The sequence below is a fragment of the Aedes aegypti genome, chromosome 2 (genome assembly GCF_002204515.2).
Source record: "Aedes aegypti strain LVP_AGWG chromosome 2, AaegL5.0 Primary Assembly, whole genome shotgun sequence".
Taxonomy (NCBI): domain Eukaryota; kingdom Metazoa; phylum Arthropoda; class Insecta; order Diptera; family Culicidae; genus Aedes; species Aedes aegypti.
The window spans coordinates 241,033,654-241,060,743 of record NC_035108.1 but is presented as its reverse complement, the minus strand read 5'-3'; the positions used below and the strand labels follow the sequence as shown (position 1 = coordinate 241,060,743).

The 27,090-nt window shown below is 43.2% G+C and overlaps 1 protein-coding gene across 7 annotated transcripts in view; it reads left to right on the top strand.

Moving 5' to 3' along the window:
- LOC5571145 (uncharacterized protein KIAA1109) overlaps positions 1 to 27,090 on the top strand; it is a 113,700-nt gene that overhangs the window by 25,534 nt on the left and 61,076 nt on the right. For 6 of the 7 annotated variants that reach the window (XM_021844587.1, XM_021844584.1, XM_021844582.1 and 3 more), the window contains exons 6-8: positions 3,686 to 4,274; positions 4,594 to 4,695; positions 25,943 to 26,520. In XM_021844587.1, the coding sequence (XP_021700279.1) occupies positions 3,686 to 4,274; positions 4,594 to 4,695; positions 25,943 to 26,520 (1,269 nt within the window). The remainder of the gene's footprint in view (positions 1 to 3,685; positions 4,275 to 4,593; positions 4,696 to 25,942; positions 26,521 to 27,090) is intronic. The other variant, XM_021844583.1, reaches the window with a different exon arrangement.

The window sequence follows — 27,090 nt, the reverse complement described above, 5'->3', positions numbered from 1 at the left end:
GTTTTTTAGTGGTTAACCCCTCTACCGGCAGCTTCATATTTTAACACTAAAAAAATATTCAAATCGCGATAACATTTTTGTTTCTCGATATTTTTGCACCATTGTTTACATGCCTTCAAAAAAGTCTTCTATTTTAGGAACATGTGTTGATTTTGATAATTAGTCATCTGGATTCGGAGATATTCCAAAATTCCTTGGGGGACCGACGCGTAGCCATAACCCACTTAAATATCTCAGGCAACAGAATTTTTATCGTATTCGGATATTCACTCCACGCAGGCCTGGTATCAAGTCACTTTTTAGTGACTTGGTCACTTTTTTTGAACTGGTCACTAAAAAGTCACTATTTCCAACAAAAAGTCACTAAAGTCACTTTTTTTTGAAAAAAGGTCACTAAAGTCACTATTTTCGTGATCTGATGATAATGAAATTTCAGACTGGGTTAGCTCTTCAAATACAAACCAAAAAATAAATATTTAAAACTACAAATGAACTTTAACACTTCACTTTTTGCAAAAAAAAAAGTCGAGCACTGAAGAAGTCTGTAAGTCGCAGACGAAATAGGCCTATCTGTCAAGATAAGCAACACGTATTAGAGTTTAAAGGTATTTGCTCACCTTAGTGATTTTAGTATTTTATTTTTTTGCAAAAAGTGAAGTGTTAAAGTTCATTTGTAGTTTTAAACATACTCTAATAATCCCTCCCAAAGTTTAATATAAAAAAGTGTAATAAATATTTGTTAGTATAAAGACAACTATAGTGCGATTCTGAATTCAAAATGTCCAGATTCTTGACTCAAGAATAATAGGAACTCCCGGGCAACTTTCTGGAAGATGAACATTCCGTAGACATTTCCAACGAAAAATGTAAAAATTTTCTTTAATTCCTTATGCAAAACATTCTCGTTTATCTCGAGTTTGTCAAAAATCAATTGTGTTCTGCAGTTGTTCATTTGGATGGAAGGGTTTAATTCTACAGAAAGTCTGCCACACATTTAGCCTGAGTTCCTATTTTTTGTTGGCTTTAGAATATTGAATTCTATAAAGATATTTTTTTCAGAATATTTTGTTCATGATTTTTGCCACAATTGTTTCTACAATCAACAATTTTCCTTTGAATTATTCAACACATTTTAAAGAAATGTTTCAACTAATTCGTAGTAATTTTTCTGCTTCAAAAACTTCAATGAATTGTTGCCAGTAAGTTCCTCATGAGTTTATGTGTTTGATACTTTTTGTTTTTTTTTCGATTGAAATCCTCAATATAAAATTGTAATCCATATCAAGCTAATACTCATCTCGTAACTTTAGTTTTGAAGTCACTTTTAGGTCACTTTTTTGATAATTTTGGTCATTAAAGTCACTATTATTTTGCTGCCTGACCGCTACCAGCCCTGATTCCACGGAATGATACATTAATGCGAGTATGTTGTGAAAAAATAAGCATATTGGTGCAGCCGTCTTTGAGTAATGAGCATTTATGTTTCTGGTACCGCGCTGGACAAATAAAAATCTTAAAAACTCTAAAAAACCTCATTTCGTAATTTTTAGATTTCTCGAAGAATACTGAACAGATTTTTATGATTTTTTCAGAGTAGCTCCTTATTACCTGTCATTGTATAGAACATATTTTATTTTTTATTTAAATTGGCCAAACACAAAATAGCCGCCAAAAACATTTTATATGAAGAATTTCGGTCCTCCAAGAAACATCGGAATATTTTCAAAACAAGATCAGCAATTATTAATATCGCCACGAATTCTTAACTTGATAAGTTTTTTGAGATCTTGTGAAAAAATGGCGCAAAAATATCGAGAAACAAAAAAGTTATCGCGATTTGAATATTTTTTTAGCGGTGAAAAATGAAGCTGCCGGTAGAGGGGTTAAGCACGCCTAACGTGAGTCCCACCATGCGAACACACAACAGGCCAGGCTTTTGAAGCTTTTTTGTACCCTACTATTAATAAAAAAAATACATGTTACATTTGGTGCGGTTGTGAACCTTTTTTGATCGCAGCTTCTTGTGTAGGCCATAGTAGGCCCGACTTCCACTAATGATGCGCCTCAGTATTTCACGGCTAACGTTATTGTCAGCCGTCAGCAAGGATCCAAGGGTGACGAACTCGTCGAACGTATCCCCGTCTATCGTAACACTGCTACCTATGCGAGCCCTGTCACGCTCGGCCCCACCAGCTACCATGTAATTGTCTTGGCCGCATTCACCATCAGTCCAACCTTCGCTGCCTCGCGTTTCAGGCGGGTGTACAGGTCTGCCACCTTTTCAAATGTTCGGCCGACAATGTCCATATCATCCGCGAAGCAAACGAATTGACTGGATCTCGTAAAAATCGTACCCCGGCTCTCCGCATAACACCTTCTAGCGTAATATTGAACAACTGGCACGAAAGTCCATCACCTTGTCGTAGTCACCGGCGGGATCCAAACGAGCTGGAATGTTCGCCTGAAACTTCACAAAATTTGAGCTTCTCGGGAAAGCTGTTCTCGTCCATGATTTTCCATAGCTCTACGCGGTCTATACTATCGTATGCTGTCTTGAAATCGATGAAAAGCTGATGCGTTGGGACCCGGTATTCACAACATTTTCGGAGGATTTACCGTACAGTAAAGATCTGATCCGTTGTCGATCGGCCGTCAACGAAGCCGGCTTGATAACTTCCCACGAACTCGTTTACTACAGGTGACAGACGGCGGAAATCTTGGATAATACTTTGCAAGCCGCATTTAGAATGGTGATCGCTCGAAAGTTCTCACAATCTAACTTGTCGCCTTTCTTGTAGACGCATATTACCCCTTCCTTCCACTCCTCCGGTAGCTGTTCTGTTTCCCAGATTGTGCCTTCTTTTGCCGTTTCCGTCTATAACGCTCCACGTTCTGCCGGGTCCATTGCTGCAGCATAACCTCCCGCGCTGCACTCTTCTCATCCAGAATCTGCCTACATTCCTCATCGAATCAATCGTTCCGTCGACTCCGTCCCACTGTCTGTTGTGGTGATCTTCAGGTGTATCGGTATGGAAGGCTGTACTGGAAGTAGGTGCTTCGAATGGCCATATTCTTGGAGGCGGCGAAATCAATTAGTCGTAAGCCTGTTTCGTTCGTCAACCGGTGGGCGCTGAACTTTCCAATAGTCGGTCTGAAATTTTCCTCCTGGCCAACCTGAGCGTTTAGATCTCCTATGATGATGTTGACACCGTGGCTTGGGCAGCTGTCATATTCGCGTTCGAGCTTGCACATTCTCTCATTGATCGGCCACCACCCGATTACGCGCCTCTGCATATTACCCATCACTATAAAAGCTGTTCCCAGCTCATGCGTGTTGTCGCAGCTCTGTCATAGTGCACAGTTTAGCTTAGAGTCCTTCTATGCCAATTGGACGATGATCAGCCGCCCCTGACATGGGTAACAGTTGCTGTTGTGAGCTGCTCCTAACATGGAGTGCAGACGCTCTAGGTTTGCAGAAACACACATGCAGGTCATCAGCGGCTGCTTTTATGGTATTTACTCCATGCTTATTTTCTTACTGATAAAACATGTTTCAAAGCAATTCCAAACATCCATCATGCCAGATGAACCAACTATTCTACAATTTTCTATAATGCAAAATGGCTTCATGTCAAATGGCCCACACTATTTACAAAATTCATCCAATAATCTCAATCTGTTTCAGACAAAACACCATATCCCATGACGTCCCATACTACCGCTTACTCGAGTCTAGTCCGAAAGCGAACAATCCCAAAATATGCACCTCCATGCGGCAAGATTCGGAATCTCGCCTGCTCACCCCCAAAGCCATCAAAGTGCAGGCACCGAAAACGAGTGCTTCCGATTCGCGTCTCACAATGGAGTACTTCCAGGGCGAGGACACAGTAAGCGTTTCGGAAGAACCCACAGAACTGTCCCACTCGGCACCTCAGCCACATCCCCTGGAGTCGGACTCAGAGCACTCGCTGAGTCCCAAGGTGCCGCCAGAGGAAGTCATCATACGTGACGTGCAGCGGACAGTGTCGCTAACATCGGAGAATCCCTCGGAGGCGTTCTTTTCTGCGGATGAAGATCTGCACGCCTCGCGCAGTTCCAGCTTGAAGGCTACCGACCTTTCAACGGTTATTCCGAAGAAACGGTTTGCCTCCGATCTCAGCATTGTAGGCCCGAACGAAATGGAAGGAAAGCTTTCAACACATCGGAGTGACTATGAAATCCATACCCCGGAGCATCGCAGTCTTCCAATGAGGCCTCAGTCAACTGCAGAACTGGTAAGTAGTGTAGCTATCATTTGCTTGCATGAACTATGTTGGAAAACAGTAATATCCAAGGTTAAATATTGCATGAGTTTTCACAGTTCATAGAAGTAGAAAAATAGCTCAAAAGCAAGTTGATTAATAGAGAATATTTTCTTATTTCTACGCCTCCATCCCACCAAACCAAAAACGCAATTATCGAAAAATCACGTGAAACCCGTTCACGCCCTATAAACAATTTCGAAAACGCCTCTCTGTTATCACGCCATGCAAATCAATTCGATCCAACTTCACACGAATCAAACATTGATCGAAAACCCCATTCGCCCGCAAGAATGACGAGGAACGTCGGATTCACGGGCTCGCTACGCCTCTTCGCAAGTTCAGTAATATCTCCCCAAGGCCCGAGTTCCGACATTTCAAGCCGGTTTATGACGTGAGTAGAATTACTAGCAGTTTTTTTTTCTGTGTAGTGGCTGGCGCCTTCCATAACTCTTTAATGTTGCTCCTCATTTACGCCATTGTTTCAATTGTTTGATTTCGTTCCGAGTGGAATAAAAGTATTCTGTTGATAACCCCTTGTGCTGTCCAGTGAGTTTCCCGCGGCTTTGCGTTCTAACTAAATTGCTTTGAAACAGTCGACGAATATGCTAAAAAACTCTCAATTTGGACCTAACCCAATTAGATAAGGTTCGTATAAACCATTTGCATATGTATAAACCCATACACATAGCTCAACGATCCAGTGAACGCTTGGTACCCTTGCGCAACTTTTGTAACATATGTACAAAATGGCTTCTGCTACTTTATTGCGTACAAACTCAAACTATCGCCCTATTGATAAGAAGCATTCATCAAAACCCCATAACGCTACAGTTTAATAGATTTTCTTTGTCCACAAAATATATTACTGATACATCTCGGCCTTACACACTCGATATGCAAGAAATGGCACAGACTGGAGTGTGGTAATTGCAGAAGAATTAGGTACCGTCGATGGTGGTGACAATGAGTCTAGAGGGTGCGATTGGGTCAAAACGGAAAAATATGATTTTTGAAATATTTCAGCTAATAACGCTGATATTACTTAAAATATTAATTCATATGTTAGGAAACATATTATAACACGTAATTCATCACAAAATACATATTAAGAAATAATAGTTTTTGTTTACTATATCAATAAACTTGTATGTTAAAACTAGATAAAATTTACAACATTAAATTTCTCCTGTGGAAAGTATAACGCATGTACTTTAACCTCTATCGTTATATTAGTAGAAGGTTGATAGTCTTTTCATTAAACTTCAAACGTACTTTCTGTAATCTATTTGATTTTTCCACAAAAAAAATATTTTTTTTCGGTGCGGTGTCTAAAACATCATAAATGGGGGTGAGATTGGGTCAAGCAAGAACGATAGTAAATGAAATTACAAGTCCACATTTTTGACATTTTGCGGTGCTGGGTGTTCCCTTTTTTCATTAAGATGTGTTTATTCTTTCTAAATACAGCATCTGTGAGACATCAAACAAATCTACTTGAGTATTCCGTGCATTCTATAACAATGCAACGCATTTTGACAACTTACCAACCAGCAACTGTTTCGTGCGCAGCAACATCGTAAAATTTAGTCAAATGGTTTTTTTTTTTTTTTTTGAATTCTATTATTTATCAGTGTTTTCATATTATAGAAACATCTCACGGAAGTACAAATGAGTTGGATCGCTGAAATACCGGGATTATGACGTCAACATCTGCTTGAAATGTATTGATAGTCGAATGTCGCACCGAAATTTAACTATTTGCGAAAATTCAAAATAATCACTGTTTTAGTACACCTTTGAGAAAATCGAATAGGCTTCATGACAATGGGGATGAGACTTTGAAGACAATTTGAGGAAATAAAAAGAAAATTTATGAAAACTTGACGATGAATGTTGGGTTTACATATTTTTTCTCATAGCTCTTCAATTTTTTAGTATAATCGTTCTTTAAAGTGGGTTTATCATACTTGTACCTCTATGGGGTGAGATTAGGTCACTTTTCATTCATTTGTAGTGCCACTGTGAATTAATATTTTTCTTTAATTTTTTGAACAGTTGTTAATGTACCATCAAAGTACATACACACCAAATTGGAAGTTTATTGGAGTGAAATTGCGATAGTTATTCAATAAATAAATCGTACATATCGCTTTTTGACCCATTCTCACCCCCCAACGACGGTATCCAGTTAAATTTGGTTTAGAAAATATAATCGCGAATCTTACTAGTCAAATTTCGGGAGTATGTACAACTTGCAGACTTACTATTGATTGGCTGTTACACTAAAAGTGGAAAGAATTATTATTAAATGTCCAGTTTTGGAATTGATATTTGTTAGAGTGTAAAACAGAATCAAATGTACCATTTTTTCTCTGATTGCTACCAGCGCACCGCGAACGGAAGTTTCTGCAGTGACGAGTGTTTTTTTTCATCCGCGTGAAGAGAGTTGTTAACGAAAAATTGATTTGTGTTGAATCAATTGACTATTGAGGGACCGGTTGTGATTTCACTACGTGATTTAATTGAAAATTCAAGTGATTAGGAAAGAAAAAGGGTCGTGAAATTTGGTGGTTGAAAAAGGAAGCAAGATGGCGGACCCGCCGGGTATCGACTCGGGAGGGAATTCAAGCCCTAACACTATGAAAATTTCAAACCTACGAGTATAGCCAAAAAGATACAGTATTGGACAAAACATGTGCAACTTTTTCGATTTTCCATACAAAATGACCAACTTTGGTAAGCTAGATCTCAGTTGTTTATGGACCAATTTGAATGAAATTTTCACAGAACATCAGATGTAACTTGAATTCTAACATACATTTTTGTATAATTTTTCCAATCACGAGTTTATAAGTTATAATGGTTTACCTAAAGTGTAATTTTCGACGAAAAATTCAAAACAATTTATCTCAAAATCTAAAAGCTCCACACACAAATTGTTTTCAGCAAAATTGTTCATCTCGTTAACAGCTACAACTTTGCTGAAGATACCATGAAGCTATTCCTTCAAAATGTTTAGTTATTTCATTTATAAAAAATCGTCAAAAAATTCACTTTAGTCAAACCGTTACTGCTTTTGACCTTGTGATTGGAAAAATCACTCAAAAATATATGTTAAAATTCAAGTTGTGTCTGATGTTTTGCCAAAGTTTCATTAAAATCGGTCCATAAATAGCTAAGATATAGCTTACCAAAGTTGGTCATTTTGTATGGAAAATCGAAAAAGTTGCAAATGTTTTGTCCAATACTGTACATCGTCGTATCGCGTGATCGTGCAGCTCAGAGATGATGATGGCGGACAACTACGTATCAACAAACTGTCACTCGGAAAAGTACTGTAAAAGGTCGAGGAGTATAAACAGAACATAACCAACATGCGCGCACTCGGAAGGAACAAAGGAGATTGCTCCAACAAGGCTAGATGCCTGTATTGCAAGGATGATTCAAATCACAAGACATCGGACGAACAGTGCGAACGGGGATGAACCAGCCTCGGGCTGAATTTTCCCATAAAGAGTCAATCAATCAGTGCATTGAGAGACAGCGACGGAGAAACATCAAGACAATTATGACCGACGTTCACCTTCATGGAAGCGAAAGAGCAGTTTCTAATCTTCACCGAAAATCGGTACGACTTATTGGAGAATGCCGATGAGTACACGACGCTCCCAACTACCTTCGTCAAAATGGCAGGAGCTCAGTACAGAACAAAAAATACGTTTCAGTACCGTCCACAAAAACCGAAACGAAAAATAAGAAGGTGAATTCGAACGAAGACGACGAGAGGAACGGAGTTGCTCTGTTCAATACGTACAAGGCATCGGATTTTGAACGGTTCGTACAACGCATCGAGGAATAGCGCAAGCAACACCACCAACACGGTTATGAACGTGGTTTCAGGGTCGCCGAAGATGAAGCAGCAGGAATGACGATCGTCCCCAGAAAACACAATGCATCGGCAAGCGTGGCAAAACACGGCAGGTTCCGGAGTAGAAGCCGCGACGACCGAATCGCCTAAAGTTAACATGCAATCGTAAGTACCGTAAGGACGCCATTCACCGCTCATGCCCCATTAAGTTATTTGGAAAAATCTGAACAAATTTTCACTATAAAAGTTATTAGCTTGTATTGGTATACCAAAAAGGATTGTATCAGAATGAAATTTATAAAATTTTATCTTATACATTTTTTTCTAAAAAATAATTTTAGGCTGTTTAAGGCAATTAATATGAGTTCAACAATGATTTTACTATGGCAGATCAAAAAATGCTTCTTACCTGCTAATGTTAAATATGTTGTCGCACTATAGTACAAAAATAACAATCAGCTAATTAAAGTAAATTGATTCCAACTAGTGCTGTGTATAGGGCCTCATTCTTAGGATGAGCGGTGAATGGCGCCCTAAACCTGTATCATTGGCATACATGTCATCCGGTATCATTATACATTTTTCACATTTCAACTTTTTTCCTACAAAATCAAATGGTTTATCTTGCGAAAAGTTATGAAAAATATCAAACGACTGATTTTTTACAGAATTTAACATGATGAAACTCTGTTAAATGAGCGGTGAATGGCGTCCTTACGGTAAATGCCGGTAGATGAAATAAAATTGTTCCAGTTGAATATTCAAAATCTACAGAAGAATAAAGACGAATTAGCCAAAGTTTTGATCAAAGATGGACTATAATGTAGCCTTAATATCAGAAAGTTGGAGTAAGAGAGCTAGAGAGTAGTAGGGGAAAGTGGGGCAGTTTGGTCACTTTAGGGAAAAGTCGATAAAAGTGCTGAAAATATTATGAATTTTTCGAATGTTTCCAACAATTTTTAGATGAATACACTAGATCCGAATGGTTTCCTTTGTCTTATAAAGTTCACAGATGAATGATTGATTTTTCAAAATTTGTCATTTTTCAAGTCGATTTTTTACTGATGGGGTGATATGAGCACCCCATTTTTGATTTCCTCATATAATCTAAAAATTCAATTATGTTGTTACTACACTTGAAACAAAGACACATTAAAGACCTCCATGTCCCTTGCAGTTGCCCAAAATTTTATGGCTCATAAGGTAATCTAGAATGCCGTGCAAAGTGTACTGCGATCTGTCAAACTTGGGTACCTTTTGCACTACCGAGGGAGCAAATGTAGTACTAGAAGTGGTACCAAATCTGAGCCCGAGTGAGACGGACCTGCTTTAAAGTTATTAGTATGTATAAACACTCTGTGCAAGAAGATATAATTTTTTAAGAACATTATAACAGTCAAACATCATCTTTCTGAAATGATGAAATTTAAAAGAGCCATTCGGGGCAATATGGGCAGTTTTTTCGAACATTGTTTCGGCATGGAATGGACTGTAAATTCACTACGCGACTTGGACTGCGGGTTTTCCGGAAATATAAGTAAAATTGCACGCGACTTCGGAAAGCAAATACAAAAACGTTTATTCACGTTGATGACAGACTACAAACTTAATTTTTTTTTCTTTTCACAAGCGGTGGTTACCGCGCTTTTTCAGTCCCAGTGGAAAATACATTAGTGACAAGTAATAGCATAGAAAATAATACGGCGATCGTACGAGGGCCGATACGAAGCCGGAACATCCTCCCCGCCTTGAGGCCACGAAGGGGCAACAATCGAATGGTAGCACACAGAGTTTATGGATCGGTCGCTGGTATACTGTAGAACCTCTGCGTAGCGTTACCACTCGAACTGCTCCCGATGAATCAGGATGAATCTTCTCGACACGTGCCAGCTCCCATTGCGCTGGCGGGGCATTATCGTTCTTAACTAGCACAAGTTGGTCTACGTTGATATTCGGTTGAGCGGTACGCCACTTGCTTCGTGGTTGAAGACTAGCCAGATATTCATCCTTCCATCGATTCCAAATTCTTTCGGTTTGCTGCTGCACCTCTTGCCATTGATCAAGCCGGTTGGCTGGCAGATGCTTCACACTTGGCTCGGGAACCAGATTGATGGGCTGCCCGATCAAAAAATGTCCGGGTGTCAAAGCTTCGGCGCTGTCAGGATCGGTGGACAATGGACACAACGGCCGTGAATTGAGGCACGACTCAATCTGGCATAGCAGAGTTGACAAATGTTCGAACGTAATAGCCCATTCTCCAAGTTCAGCTACCAGATGCTTTTTAACACTTAGTACGGCGGCCTCCCAAATGCCGCCCATATGCGGCGCCGATGGGGGGTTGAAGACCCAGTTGATTCCCAGATTTGAAAGGTAGCGACTTGCGTCCTTGCTGTGCGTCAGAATTTGCTCCACGAATTCTCGTAGCTTACGGTCCGCACCAACAAAGTTGGTCCCGTTGTCCGACCGAATCTCAACTGGGTAACCACGGCGTGATATGAATCGCTTGAGAGCGCCGATAAAGGTATCGGATGAAAGATCGCTTGCCACTTCTAAGTGCACCGCACGGGTCGATAGGCACACGAACACTACGAGATACCCCTTGGTGATTTTAACTCCTCGGACGCACGTTGCCTTAAGCCTTACGGGACCAGCATAGTCCACACCAACATGGGAGAACGCTCTCGTGGCCAGCACTCTAGCTGGCGGTAGGCTTCCCATCAGCTGACCAGCCGTCTTCCCCTTGAGACGTACGCATCGTGTACAGCCTTGTACCACCTTACGAACGACCGTTTGGCAACCGACTACCCAATACTCCTGACGAAGAGTAGCTGCCAGGAGAGCCGATCCAGCATGGAGATTACGTAGGTGTAGCTCACGCACTAAAAGCTCGGTAGCTCGATGTTTTGGAGGTAGAATGATGGGGTGCTTCTTATCGTATGGCTGGGCCGAGTGTTGGAGACGCCCACCCACACGCATAGTTCCATCAGCGTCCAGAAAGGGATGCAAAGCAGAAAGAATATGTTTGGGTTGCAAAGACTTACCCTTTCGCAGAAGCTCTATTTCTTGGCCATACTCATCGTGTTGGGCGGCTTGTAGTAGTTGAATCTTCGCTCGATTTAGTTCATCTACAGTTCGCTCACCGGTGCGCCGACCGTCGATGTCATTATTGCGCACAACGGCCTTGAAGTTGTGGATGGCCCGATGTACACAAGCCAACAAGCGAACCATAAATGCAAAACTGGAGAATTTGACGAAAAGTCGCTTCTCGATTTCGAAACTTGTAGAAACCTTCGTCGTTGAGATGTGCAGTGACTTGATACGCTTGACTTCCATTACATCCTCGTCGATCTCTTCCAGGGATGGGTCTTGATGCCATTCGGACTCGTCTTCCTTCAACCACGGTGCTCCTTGGAACCATAACTGGTTTTGAACTAATTCGGCAGGTGACAAACCTCGCGATGCCAAATCTGCAGGGTTGTCCTTGCTAGACACGTGGCGCCAGCAGCATCGTGGTAGGTATTCTAGTATAGCAGCAGTGCGGTTGGCCACGAAGGTTTTCCATTTTCGGGGATGGGACGCCAGCCACTGGAGAACAATACTAGAATCCGTCCACGCCCAATGCTCGACCTGAACGTGTGGTAGAGCTTCCGTGATTTGGTGCATTAGATCCGCGAGTAGATGTGCACCGTTGAGTTCCAGGCGGGGCAGTGAAATTTGCTTGATTGGTGCCACCCGTGATTTGGCAGCGACTAGAACTACCGACACATCGCCTTGTTCATCGGTTGTCCTCGCATATACCACTGCTGCGTATGCCTGCTCGGAGGCATCGGAAAACCCGTGAAGTTGAATGCGACCACGATTAGGGAAAATACAACGTGGAATCCTGATGGCTTCGAGTTGAGACAAACTCTCCTTCACTGATTGCCAATCAGCTTCGACGGCGGCTGGCAAAGGATCATCCCAAGAGACGTCGAATAGCCAAAGGTGCTGGTAGAGAATCTTAATCTTGACCGTTACTGGAGCCAACCAACCGAAAGGGTCAAATAGTCTTGCTGAGTCCGAAATCATCTGGCGCTTTGTGTTGATGCTGAGCGGAGAAAAGTTGACCTTGAATCCATATACGTCTTCGGAAGGGTGCCAATTAATTCCGAGGGCCTTCACTGTTTCGCTATCATTCAACATTTTCATTGGCACTGATGAAGCTTCGTCCTCGTCGTTAGTCGGTAGAAGCTTCTTGTTGTTAGACGACCATTTGCGTAATTCGAAACCAGCAGACGAAAGGATTTCGACTACCTGGTCCTTTAGCTGGCTTGCTTCCTCCTCGTCGTCGGCACCCGACAGAAAATCATCGACGTAAAAATCGAACTTGATTGCTTCCACCGCCTTGGGGTACACCGCTTCGTAGGGTTTGGCTGCTTCTCTCATGGACTCGATTGCCAAGAACGGGGCAGTCTTGGTACCGTATGTCACGGTACAGAGCCGATAATGTCTTAGAGGCTGATCTGGTTCATCTCGGAAAACAATGCGTTGATAATCGCGGTCCGCCGGATGCACCAGTACCTGGCGGTACATTTTGGCTACATCCGCACAAAAGGCTATTCGATGGGAACGGAACCGCAATGCCACAGCAAAAAGGTCAGCGTTGTTGTTAGGTCCAGTTTAGCAGTTTATCGTTCAGCGAGACTCCTGAGGTTGACGCACAGGACGCGTCAAAGACGACACGTAGTTTTGTAGTCAAACTATCCGATTTTAGTACCGCATGGTGTGGCAGATAATAGCACTCGCTGCTGTCCTTCTGTATCTGCTCACCGGAACTTCTTCCATATGACCAAGGTTTTGATATTCGTGCATGAAAGAAGTGTACTGGCGCTTGAACTCGGGATCCAGATGGAATCGTCGCTCGATGGACTTCATCCGCTTCGTGGCTACGGCGAGGGAATCGCCGAGCGCTGGCTTCGAATCATCAAAGGGAAGTCTGACGATGAAGCGACCCGTTTCGTCTCGTTGCAGGGTCGAACCGAAATACTTGGTGACCTGCTGCTCAGAAGGAGTAAGCGGTAGTGGCTTCGAAATCTCCTCCTGCTCCCAAAATTTCTGCAAGATGCGGTTCAGATCAAGGTCGACATGCAGATTTACGACCGCGTGGTTGTTAAGCATGACTTCCGACGCGTCATATTGTCCGGCAACGATCCATCCGAAAATCGTTCGTTGGGCCACCGTTTGGCCGCTTTCGTTTTTGACTTGTCCTCCTTCCAGAAGTGCAAGAAAAACGTCTGCACCTAGGATGATATCGATAGCACCCGGCCGATTGAATTCCGGGTCGGCTAGTTCTCCTAGGTCGTCCAAGAGCTTCATGTTCGCTGGGTTGAATCGCTGGGATGGGATAGAGGTGGTCAATTTTCCGAGAATGTAGGCCTCGGTGGTCAAGACTACGGTGTCGTTGAACCGCGATGCCAAACGCAGAGTAACCAAACCACGCGTTGTTCCCACTTCTTGGTGGCCAAGACCGTTGACCACGAGTTTCCCGTTTCGTCGCGGCAGCTTCAGCTTCCGAACACAAGCTTCAGTCACCAGTGATGCCTGCGATCCAGAATCGATCAGAATTCTCGCCGACGTGAAACCACCGTCCGCTTGCTGCACTTGCACTACCGCCGTAGGTAGCAACGGAATCGACTTGCTCACACTCATCGGCATTCCGGCTGTCAATGCAACGACGACACCTTCCTCCTTTGCGGGCACTTCTGGCGACGGAACTACGTCTTCTTCTTTTTTCGCTTCCACTTGTTCAGCCCTCTTCGCCACGGAACACAGCAGCGTGTGGTGGCGCTGTTTACAATCGGGGTTGTGGCATACCGACTTCGACGAACACGATTTCACCGAATGTGATGGTCGAAGGCAGTTAAAGCATAACTTGGCTTATTGCACTAGTTCTCGTCTGTCTTTTACACTCATGTTCTTAAATTCATCACACTGATACGTATTGTGCTCACTAGAGCACTTCGCGCACTTTTTCTCCACTGTTGTATGCAGCGTCTTCAGCTTCGCCGGCACCGGTTTGGTCGCCTCCTTCTTCGGTTCATTCGCTGGTTTCTTCGAAAATGCCGAACACGTTTCCAGCACCTCACAACGTTTCTTGAGAAATCCCAACAAATCTTCAAAAGTGGGATCCTCCGTGTCGACAACTTCTTGTGACCAGCTTGCTCTTGTCTCCTTGTCCAATTTCTCCAGAATAAGATGAATCAGCCATGGGTCCCGACCGGTGAACTCATCACCCAATGCGTCCAGCTGCTGGATAATCTCGTCGGATGTTGTTACCAGTCTGCCCAGTGACTGTGGAGTAGCTTGTGTAACCGGAGATTGAGCCAGAAATTCATGCACCAACGAAAACACTGTGTAGCGCTTCTTGTCAAAGTGGGTAATCAAAGTGCTCCATGCATTTTGATAGTTTGCTCCAGAGATTGTAAACTTGCTCACTAATCTCTTAGCATCTCCTTCAAGATATGAAAAAAGATACTGCATTTTCAGCGCATCCGAAATGTCAACTCGGTTGTGGATGGTCGAAACGTAAATATCCTTAAACGTCATCCAATGTTTACGTTCTCCGCTGAATGGCTGAATGTTGATAGCAGGCAATCGAACAGCCAACTGGGGTGAAGGATTCGACACCTGACTACCATCCAGAGGTGCACTATTCGACAACTGCGTCAGATTTTGAACGGTTTTCGTGGTCCGTGCTTGATCCAGCAGTAGCATCCGCTGCGTCTCAATGAGCAAATGCATAGCCTCTTTCCAATCGCTGGTTTCGACTGCCGTTCGCTGGCTGACGGATGATCCAACATCATCGACGTCTAGGAAGCCCTCGAAAATATCCTTTGCTCGGTAAAACATGGTGAAAAACTCCTCCCGAACGTTATGGACAGACAAGATAGCTTCGGGATTCTCCTGCTTCTCCTCGATGCATCCTTGTGTCTCCCGGAAATTGGCAGCAAGCTCCTTTAGCTGGTTCAGTCGGTCCCTAACCTCACTTAGGGACGGCATCCGCTCCTTGATAGCGTCTGCGACTGAAAGCTCTCCACGCACCTGAACCATCAGGGCGTTCCGGCGGATTAGCAACTTCTGCAGGTCCGACATTATTCGGATCGAAGGTCCAAATGTTTCGGCATGGAATGGACTGTAAATTCACTACGCGACTTCGACTGGACTGCGGGTTTTCCGGAAATATAAGTAAAATTGCACGCGACTTCGGAAAGCAAATACAAAAACGTTTATTCACGTTGATGACAGACTACAAACTTAATTTTTTTTTTCTTCTCACAAGCGGTGGTTACCGCGCTTTTTCAGTCCCAGTGGAAAATACATTAGTGACAAGTAATAGCATAGAAAATAATACGGCGATCGTACGAGGGGCGATACGAAGCCGGAACAAACATCATTTATTTATTTTTCTTTGAGTTTTGAACACTGACTTATAACATGCCCATTGCTTCATTTCCTCATCAGCTTTGGGGTTGCATGTTATTTCAGATGAAATATCATGAATTTATGCAGTTTTCAAGGAGTGCTCATTGCATCCCATTGGCCAAACCGCCCCGACTACCCCTAAATACAAAGTGCCAGGGTTTTTCACATTCTTCGACTTACGAGACGACGGATATGGAGGCGCTGGGATTCTCATCGACAAACAGCTGAAATCGAAAGAAATAACGTTACCGAAATTACAAAAATCCAATCTGTTGCACGACTGATTGTAGCGTATAACATTGTAGTGATGTCAATATACGTAGCACCGAACATTTCCTACTTCACACTGGAACAGGAGGTAGGATCTTTATTTCAAGCTGTAAGAGGACACCGCAGAATACATGTAGGTGGGGACTTAAACGCCCATCATGGCAGCTCTTTTCGACCTAATAAATGAAGAAGCATTTATACTGCTAAACGATGGACAAACCATGTATGTACCAATAGAACTCAACTAAACTCCATCTGCTATTGATCTGGTGTTTGTTTGCCCACAACTGTTCCATAATGCTAGCATGAAGACTTTGGACTTTGTAATAGGTAGCAGACATCTTCCGCTAGAACCTGTTATACAGTTGGTTCAGCATAGATCCGATAAGTTCATCATCAATCGCGCAAAAGTAGCTCAAGGTATTTGCAAAATCAATAGTAGCGAGGTTAGCAGTTACTCGGAGCTGTAGTGCTTATTGGCAGAGGTTGTAGCAAATAAGTAGCACCGAAAGCTTGATGAGCGGGTAAGGAGCAACAACGGAGAAGAAAATCATTGAGATAACCTCAACAAGAAATAGCTGACCGAAATACTGCAACGTACTCTGTTGAATATATGGAAAAAAGAACTGTCTGCTATAGGGACTCCTATCCCACTGTATTTGAATGGAAACAGACTGGAGCAATTCCAACTGTCGAGGAATAATCACTGAGGGAGTGCTCGCCGGCGAATACCAAGCAGATTTTCGTGAGGACTGGACAATAATATCGTCTTGTATATAATGATAGAAAATAGTTTTCCAACTTAACTGATAAGGCTGATTTCGGCAATGATAGATAAATGATGAATCAAATGTACATAAATCTCTGCATCTATGTGCATACCGCCTGCTGGCATACAACTGAGAAAACACCGATTGCTGCGCCAGAAAAATAGATTCATTTGATTAGAAAATTAATTGGTGATCAACCATTCGTTAATTCAGAATTTGTCTGCAAGAATTGCTCTGCTTTGAAGGCGTCAACTAGCTGTGATCCGGATGGTATTCTTGCAATAGTTTCGAAGCATTGCTCAAGCATTCTATCCGTGCCCCTATCACAACTGTTCAACCTATCTCTACAAGCAGGATCATTCCCGGAATGTTGGAAAAAATCGTTCGTCTTTCCGGTGTTCAAAAAAGGCAACAAACGTGATGTCAAAAATTATTGCGGTATATCTGCTCTTTGCGCTGTTTCTAAGTTGTTCGAAAAAGTGGTTTACAACTTCTTGCTGCACAATTGCCTTCATTTCATATCGGAACACCAACATGGTTTCATGCCGAAGCGTTCAACGAATACCAACTTAGTAGCCTATACATCATTCATTGCAAAAGAGCTACAGAAAAGTCATCAAGTAGATTCCATCTAGGGCACGGCATAAAAATTAACAAGGCAGTCTCTTCACTGATGTAAATATCGAGTTTCATTGTAAACATGTGACGTCACTCCTATCGTACCATACACCTTCCGGACCACTAGATCATTTTTTTCGCAAATTCGTTCGAGGTGGATAGGAATGACGTCGCCAAGTAGCTGTCAGTTTTCGGAGTATATCACCTTCTTAATTTTAGTACACCGTGATCTAGGGTAAGTGTTCCCTTAGTTGTGGGTGTTCCTATAGTTGTGGTAGTGCCGTTTTCACTGATTTTATTACATTAGCCACAGAACCGACACTACCAATCGACGTATTGGCTTGTTGATACACGGAATAGTGGAAAAGAGCATTCAAATTGCTTTAAAACTGATGAAATATCACTAAAATTACTGAAACTGTTCTTACTTTTACCAATAGTTGCGGTAAAGTGTTCCTATAGTGGAGGATCTCATGAGAAAACAACGGATACCACAACTATAGGAACACAAATTAAAATTATACCGCAACTAAGGGAACAGTGTACCAATGGGGCTCTGCACAGAAATCAGTTTCACTCTTTCACTCCTTCATAAAATTAGTAAACAACAAGGCCAGTAAACGTCAAAAACTCATACAAAATCAAAACAGTGCAGAACCCCATAGTGGAGGTATTATTTTTCACTGACATGCCGTGGATTACTGCGATGAAATATTTTTTTAACATTAAGTTACTTCCAGTTACAACATTACAATGTACATAATTTGCGCTTCTTCTATTTAGGCGGTTTTTTTTTTTTTACTTATCTCGTTTATTTGGCAGGCTCAGGCGCCGTAGGGCATAACAGAGCCGAAATCTTTTCTTTTTTTTACATTATTTACATTTTGAAATTTGAACTTATTTTAAAAACTATGTTAGTTTGCGGAAGTTTTAAGGTTAGTGGATACATTTGAAATAGGGAAGGAAAGGATTTTTTGGAATTACTTAAGCTACTTAGACTACTGAGCTGATGAAGCTTGAAGGGACAGGATGTCCAGATCTGTAATGAAACTAAACAGAAACGGTTTGTGGGAGACACGACGAGAAGAGGACAATTTGAATGGGAAAAAGAAAGACAGGGAACGAACACAATCAAACCCGGATATTGATACGCTTCAAAAACAGATGGATTAAATTCATATATTCTAAATCAACAACACTTCCCTGACAGGTTTCTGCTGTTTTCCTCGGATCCGGAGAGTTTCAGTCAGCTCAGATCTGACGCCACGATGCTCAACGCATCCCCACACAACATGTTCGATATCCTGGTAAGCCACGCCGCAAACACAGAGATTGCTTTCTGAGAGCCCAATACGGTGGGTATGCGCGCTTAACGAATAGTGATTGGACATAAGCCGACACATGACACGAATGAAATCACGGCTCATGCCCAACCCCTTAAACCATGGCTTTTTCGACACCTGTGGAAATATGGAATGCAGCCATCTACCCATTTCTCCGTCTCTCCATTTCTGTTGCCAGCTGATCAAGGTCTCCCGACGGGCCAATGCAAAAAATTCTTCGAAGGCGATTTGACGCTCGTAAACATCGCCTTCTTTAGCGCCTACCTTAGCCAGAGAGTCCGCTTTCTCATTGCCAGGAATGGAGCAATGCGAAGGGACCCAAGCTAGGGTAATAGTGTAAGAGCGAATTGACAAAGCACTCAATGCCTGGCGTATTCTATTCAGGAAGTACGCTGAGTGCTTCACCGGCTTCATTGACCGAACAGCCTCCAGAGAACTTAAACTGTCGGAAAAAATGAAGAAGTGCTCGGGTGGGAGAGAACTGATGTACTCTAAGGTGTAATGTATAGATGCTAGTTCAGCAACATATACAGAACATGGTTTTTGAAGCATGAAGGAGGCGCTATGAGAAACGTTGTAAACACCAAAACCAGTGATATCATCCATTTTTGACCCATCAGTGAAGAACTGTAGGCTCTCGCTGACATGCCCGAATTTACTTGCAAACATGGGAGGGATAAACTTTGAACGAAAGTGATCTGGTATACCATGGATATCTTGCTTCATGGACAAATCAAATACTACAGAGGAACAGTCGAATTCTAGGAAGTTATCACGATTGGTGTTAACCGAAGATGGGCTAACCTCCAGCGTCATGTACCAGTAGTACACACTCATGAAACGAGTTTGAGGGTTATGTTCAAGCAGCTTTTCGTAGTTTTCAATAACCAATGGATTGAGAACCTCACAACGGATGAGGAACCTGAGTGTTAACTCCGCGAAACGATCTGTCAGGGGCTGTACTCCTGCAAGTACCTCTAAACTCATTGTGTGAGTCGAGGTCATGCAGCCTAGCGCGATGCGAAGACAGCGGTACTGAATCCGCTGTATCTTCAGCATATGTGTTTTCGCCGCGGATTGAAAGCAAAAGCTACCGTACTCTAAGACCGACAAGATGGTTGTTTGGTACAGCTTGATCAGATCTTCCGGATGGGCTCCCCACCATGTTCCGGTTATAGTTCGCATGAAGTTGATTCGTTTTTGGCATTTCTGTGTCAGATACACAATGTGTTTCCCCCAGGTGCATTTGGCGTCGAACCAGACCCCGAGATATTTAGAAGACAAGCTATGAGTGATTGTCTTACCCATGAGTGTAAGCGGAAACTTGGCAGGTTTGTGTTTCTTTGAAAAGACAACCATCTCAGTTTTCTCCGCAGAGAATTCGATACCCAGCTTTAAGGCCCAAGTAGACAAATTGTCCAGAGTATCTTGTAAGGGTCCTTGTAGTTCGGCTGCTGTTGGTCCTGTGACAGAAACAACACAGTCGTCTGCAAGCTGTCTTAACGAGCAATTTTCCATGAGACAGTCATCAATGTCTCTCACATAAAAATTATAAAGAAGGGGACTCAGGCATGATCCCTGGGGGAGACCCATGTAGCTAATTCGTGAAACTGACAAGTTGCCATGAGTAAAACTCATATGCTTCTCGGACAACAAATTGTACAAAAAATTGTTCAAAACTGATGAAAGGCCACTTGCGTGGAGTTTGTCTGAAAGGACATCAACACAAACTGAGTCAAAAGCACCCTTAATATCCAAAAACACTGAACCCATCTGTTCCTTTTGGGCAAAGGCAAGTTGAATTTCTGAAGAAAGCAGCGCAAGACAGTCGTTCGTTCCTTTGGCTCTGCGAAAACCAAACTGTGTATCTGACAGCATGCCATTCGATTCAACCCATTTATCCAGCTGAAAGAGAATCATCTTCTCTAACAACTTGCGAATACACGACAACATCGCAATTGGGCGGTACGAATTATAGTTCGACGCGGGTTTCCCGGGTTTTTGGATGGCTATTACTCTCACCTGCCTCCAGTCATCCGGAACAATGTTACACTCCAGAAAGTGATTAAACAAGTTCAATAGGCGCCTCTTTGCGACGTCAGGTAGGCCCTTAAGCAAATTGAACTTGATTCGATCCATTCCTGGAGCGGAATTGTTACATGAAAGGAGAGCAAGTGAGAATTCAACCATCGAAAAAGGTCTATCCATGGCGTCCCTATCCACCGGAATATCTCGTCGCACGCGATCAACAGGAACGGAATCCGGACAAACTTTCTTAGCGAAATCGATAATCCACCGAGGAGAGCTCTCTCGATCTTCATTAACCGACGATGTATTACGCATTCTTCTTCCGACGGTCCAAAGCGTTCTCAACGAGGTCTCACGTGATAATCCTTCCACAAAATGACGCCAATAACCGCTTTTCTTCGCTTTGACCAAGCTTTTAAACTTGCGTTCAAGGGAAGAATAGCGCTCATAGTTGTCAATTGAACCACGTTTCCGGAAGTCTTTAAACGCGGCGGATTTCTCGCGATAGAGTGCCTTACACTCTTCATCCCACCACGGATTGGGAGGCTTCTTGCGAACCGACGGACCAGGCACAGGACGGCGTTGGGCTTGAAGAGCGCTGTTGAGAATCAACTCGGATAAAAAGCGATACTCTTCCAACGAAGGAAGTACTTCTACCGCTTGTTCTCCATCAATGATCGTTTCCGCGTACTTTCCCCAGTCTATGTGCTTTGTGAGGTCGTAGGCGAGATCGATGGATGAAGACTGTTGTGTTCCATTGGAAATTGAAACTACAATCGGCAAGTGATCGCTACCATGGGGATCCTGGATTACCCTCCATGAACAATCCAGCGATAACGAGCTTGAACATATTGAGAGGTCTAAACGGCTATCCCTAGGACTTCCATCTTGAGCTGGAGGTGCCACTCGTGTAACTTCCCCAGTGTTGAGAATTGTCATATTGAAGTCGTCGCAGAGGTCATATATCAACGTTGATCGGTGGTCGTCATACAGTTCCCCCCAGCCTGTTCCGTGGGAGTTGAAATCCCCAATGAACAACCGTGGTTCAGGCATAACAGAGCAGATGTGAGAGAGATCTCTGCGAGATATCGCCGATCTCGGAGGAAGATATATGGAGGCGACACTGAGGCTTTTGCCTCGGATAGTCACCTGACATGCAACGACTTCAATGCCTGACATCGGCGGCAGATCGACTCTGTAGAACGAGTGATGCTTTTTGATCCCCAAAAGCACTCCTCCATATGAGTCGGATCGATCCAGGCGAATAATATTAAAATCATGGAAAGGAAGGGTCACATCAGGTGTTAGCCAAGTTTCTGATAACGCAAAAACATCGCACTGTAAATTACTAACTAAAAATTTAAAACTATCTAATTTAGGCATTATACTACGACAGTTCCAGTGTAGAACAGAAATCATATCTTCGACCTCTGTGGATAAATTATCCATCAAAAGATATGATCGTTGCAAGGAGGGGCATTCTAGAAGCCAGTTGCTTCAAAAGAGGAGTCACACATGGAAGCAATCCTTTGACAATGTTCTTCACTGGGTCAGAAGCATTGAAGAAATTAAGGATGATATCTACAATGCCAGAAAGCGTAAACATTGGAACGCCCTGAGGTTGCCCTAGGGGCTCCGAATGCGAACTTTCTTTTGGCTGAGCAGTTTGAAATTTTGGAATATTTGGGATTTTAGATTTTCCCGGTAGTGGCGGAAAGTCTCTTTCCTCTTGGAGTTTGAATCCAGGAGGTGAAAGCTTTGAGACTTTCGCGACAGGCTTAGTATTTTTCATGGCTGGTGGGTCATCACTGCTAGACAGATTCCGAGGCTTTTTTGTGGGTCTCTGGAGTCTCACACGCTTCCTCGATGAACCCTTGAAAACGAAGGAAATTCCTTCACCAACCTCAGAGTCGGAGCCCTGATCATCAAGAGACAGAGAAGAGTAGATATTTTGGGATTCAGCAGACGGAGCAGCCTTTTTCAACATCTCGGCAAAACTACGCCGAGAGCGCTGCTCTAATGATCGTCGCTGATGTTGCTGCCGGCGTACGTACGTCGGGCAGTTTTCGAGGGCATGTGGTGGACTTTCGTTGCAATAAACGCATTTTGGCGGTATACTACATGCACCATCCACATGTCTCTCCCCGCAAGAAGCACATCGAGGTTTGTTGCAGCAATACTGGGCAGTATGGCCCAGCTGCTTGCAATTTGTGCAATTCATTACCTTCGGTACGTACAGCCGCACAGGTAAACGAAGTTTGCCGATTACAAGAAAATTCGGCAAAGCAGATCCGGAAAAGGTCACACAGAAGGAGTCTGAATGCGAATAGATCTTCTTATCTCCCACCAGGGATACGGAATGCAATTGCTTGCATTCCAGTATGGGGACAGATGGGAGAGAAGGGTTTTTGAAGCGACCACAACCCTGCATCAATTCTTCGCAGGTCATACTGCCTTCGGTGACCACTCCCGCAATCTCAACCCGATGGCTTGGTAGATAAGTTTGGTACTCACGAGTAAAGAGCTCACAGGCCACAATCTCATTGGCCTGTTTACGGTCACTGACGGTGACGCGCAGCTTACCAGAACCCACTGTGTCAATGGCGACAACGGAAGAGAATCGCTTAGTCAGATCCTTACTGATCTGAATAGTGTTCAACCGTTTGCCTTTGGATCGAAAGAAAACAACAAAAGGCCCACCAGAGTCGGGCGGGTAGGCCTTGAGGCGAGGGGACGTCGGAGATGGTAGAATATTGGTGTCCATTTGAGACACATCAGATTGAGGGGACACACATGGATTGGGCAAAGAGGTGTTTGTGTTTTGTTGGTTCAACACATTCGAAGACTCAGTGAGGGGATACGACGTTCCCCCGCCATCATCATCTACACCCATTGCGGTAGCTTAACACCGCAAAGGGCGCACGAATAACTCAAACTAACACTATTCGAAGAAATGGAAATTGAATCAAACTGAAAAAAAAAACACATACAAAGGGGAAAGGGAAGAGGGAAAACTTTCACACGCAGTAAAAACTAAACAAAAAAGACGTGAAGAGGAGAAGAACAACGAGAGGTACTTATCTTTTACTCTATCCACGCTGGCGTCGTCGATGCTGTAACCGATGGGCGTCTACGCTTGGGGAGAGGTAGCAAGTAACGTACGACCATTCGCTGGGACGCGTAGATGTGTGGTTGATCTCCGCTGTCCACGCTATACGCACACCACAGACGATGATCGCACTGATGAACTCTGCACTGCACACAGGTAGCACACGGGACGGGGTGCGAGCTGCCTTCGATGATACACGTGATCAAAAAAGGACGGTCTGGTTCCTGGTTCGCTGGTACGGTGTATGTGTGGTTGGTCTCTCACTGCCTGCCACCAACCAACACAGGCGTCGATAACGATGGTGACTACTGTCGGCGTGGAGAGCGAACCGCTGTGCACGCTATATGCACACCACAAACGATAATCACTCAGGTAGCACACGGGACGAGGTGCAAGCTGTCTTCTACGATACACGTGATCGGAAAATAACCACGCAATGGCGAAAACGTTCAATACTTTTGCGCAAAACTCGATTAAACGGCAACACAATGGCTTCGCCAAAAGTGTTCCGCTTCCAAGCCGAACTGAGGCTCTTCACTGCACTAAAAACACTTTGCAATAGGCGTCGAAATACCAAAGATTTGGAAAAACGGGGGTGAACCCGGACACACGAGAACTATCGACTGTCTCGCACGGTAGCTCAACAAGGAATGATTATTTAGGCGGTTACATGAAGTTCAATAGTGCTTAGTACCTCCACTATTGGTATATCTACCCTATATGGATTTCTTTGCAGCTTTTGATAAAATCAATCATCAGATAATTGTTGCCAAGTTTAGTCGTCTCGGTTTCTCCGGATCTTTTCTTGATTGGCTGAAATCCTACTTGAGTGGTAGAAAAATGGCCATCAAAATTGAAAATTGCACTTCGCTATCCTTCTTTGTTACCTCTGAAGTGCCACAAGGCATTCATTTAGGGCCATTGATTTTTTTTTGTGTATCTCAATGATGTGCATTCACTGCTTAAGTCGTTCAAGCTTTCATTTGCCGATGATTTTAAGCTGTATTCTATAGTCGACAATGTCAACAACGCTTGTTTCATTCAATCTCAGCTTGACGCGTTTACAGTTTGGTGTAAACCGAACCGCATGGAGCTAAATGCTGACAAATGCTCAGTAATATCATTTTCCCGCACACGCTCTACGTTTAATTTTGACTACAAGGTTGGATGTACTATCCTTAGGAGAGAATCGGTGGTTAAAGATCTGGGTGTGTTATTGGACTCTAAGATGTCCTTCAAAGAACACGTTGCTTTCGAGGCCTCCAAAACATCTAAAACACTCGGTTTCATATTTCGTGTTGCAAAGCAGTTTAAAAACATTCAATGTTTTAAGTCATTGTTTTGTTCGCTAGTGAGGTCAATATAAGAATACTCGTCAGTTGTCTGGGCGCCCTATTATCAAAACAGTATTTCTCGCATAGAGGCAATTCAGCGCAAATGTGTACGCTTTGCCTTGCGCCATCTGCCATGGAACAACCCAACTAACTTACCCATTTACGAAGACCGTTGTAAACTGATTGTTTTGGAGCTTGGGGGTGCGGTCTCGAACATTTAGGTTGTTCAAATTGAACACAAACTTTTCTACGAGTGCTAACCGTTGTTTGTTTGGTTGTCTCGCAGGAAACCGCAGTAAAAGTGCACCCTTAAAATACTTCACATAAATCTTCATCATTTCGGTGTAGACAATACACCCAATAAATAAACCAAATCCGAAACTTGCTAGCCGTATGTTAGTTAGAAACATATTTCAGAAAGGTTGTAAAATACTCATGCATAATTTAGACCAAGTACAACTTTTCTTAACAGTTTGGTATCCATTTCGCACCCCCCAGGTTTGGAGTTGTTAAGCGTCCTCTGTGAAAAATATAATCCGATATCTTTCGAGCTTGATGATCCCTTCAATATCGAGTTATAAAGAGTTGACTGTATTTATAAAAAAAGCTTTGCACTACAAGGAATAATACGATGATACCACATTTTAAACATCGATAACCATCGGCGTTTTTTAACACATTTATAAATTTAAATTTGCTTTTAATCAAAACGCCTAATTTCTATTTGATATTGTTTCGTTAAATTGACTATTCAAATACGCCTATTGCAAAGTAGTTACATATATGATCTCATACTTTATTGAAAACATGATCACTAAACAACTATTTCGCCTACAGGTGGATCCTCACGATTCATCCGAATCGCATTCGCTCTCTTCGAGTTCGTTCATCTCGGCCCTATCCTCGCAAGAGGACATCACCCTGGTGAACCTGCACATGCAAATCAATCGTCCGATTGTCGACTCTCCGCTACTGATGGCTAGCTACGTAACCCACCTAGCACAAGTTCGATGCTCCAATTGGGCTCACTGTTCGCTTCCAATAGGAGCGGATGCCTTCTCGATGCCTCTCTTCCAGCAGAACGAAGACGGCGGATTGGTCTACATCGGTGGTAGACTGGTTCCGCACTTCGATAACTATTCCCATTGGCGAGAGGTGAAAGTCATTTCACGGTACGACGGCTGCAGCCAACAACAATCGTCCACAGCATCGGGAATGTCGACACTGCCCAAACCACATCCGTGGGATCCCAGCGTAATGGTACGGGGTAGCTTCGAGAAGCAGGACCACAAAGAACACGAAAGCGAGTTTTTGAGCTCGCAGGGGGAAACGGCCACCCGAAATTCGGTGGTAATTCGGTTCAAAGGTCAGGTGGACGTGATGCTGACACCGCTACTGCTGGAAGGTCTTCAAAGGTAAGTTGATTTATTGTGTTTTATCATTAGACTAGTGATTTCATTTAATTGAGGATACAACGTTGTCAAGTGTATTAAGTTCGGGATTATCACAAAAAGTCGAATCACAAAAGGCCGATTCATCAAAGGCCGAATTATAGTTAAGTTGATTCCATTTCAACCTTCGGGCTGTCGCGCTATTGTACAACAGTTGTGATTTATATGCTACGATTTTGTAACAAAGATATCTAGCGACACCAAACCAAAATGTATTCCTCAAGAATCTTCTTACGAACAATACTCAACAGATTTGTTTACAGTATTGCAATTTTAGAGATAACTTTCCGTTCTGCGGTTGAACAGAAAGCTACCGCAGCTGTCACATTACTGATTTTCACAAAGCATCATCGATCGGCTGCGATGATACCTTGGAAACCACGCTAATGACTATAGAGCTCTGCACGGAGAAAACGAAGTACTCAAATTTGGGTTTTTTTGACCCAACTCGGCACGTTTGTGCGTTACCCCAAATTTGAGTAAGTAGCCTAGTACTCAAATTTGAGTAGTTGCATTGAATTATATCAGTGGGTG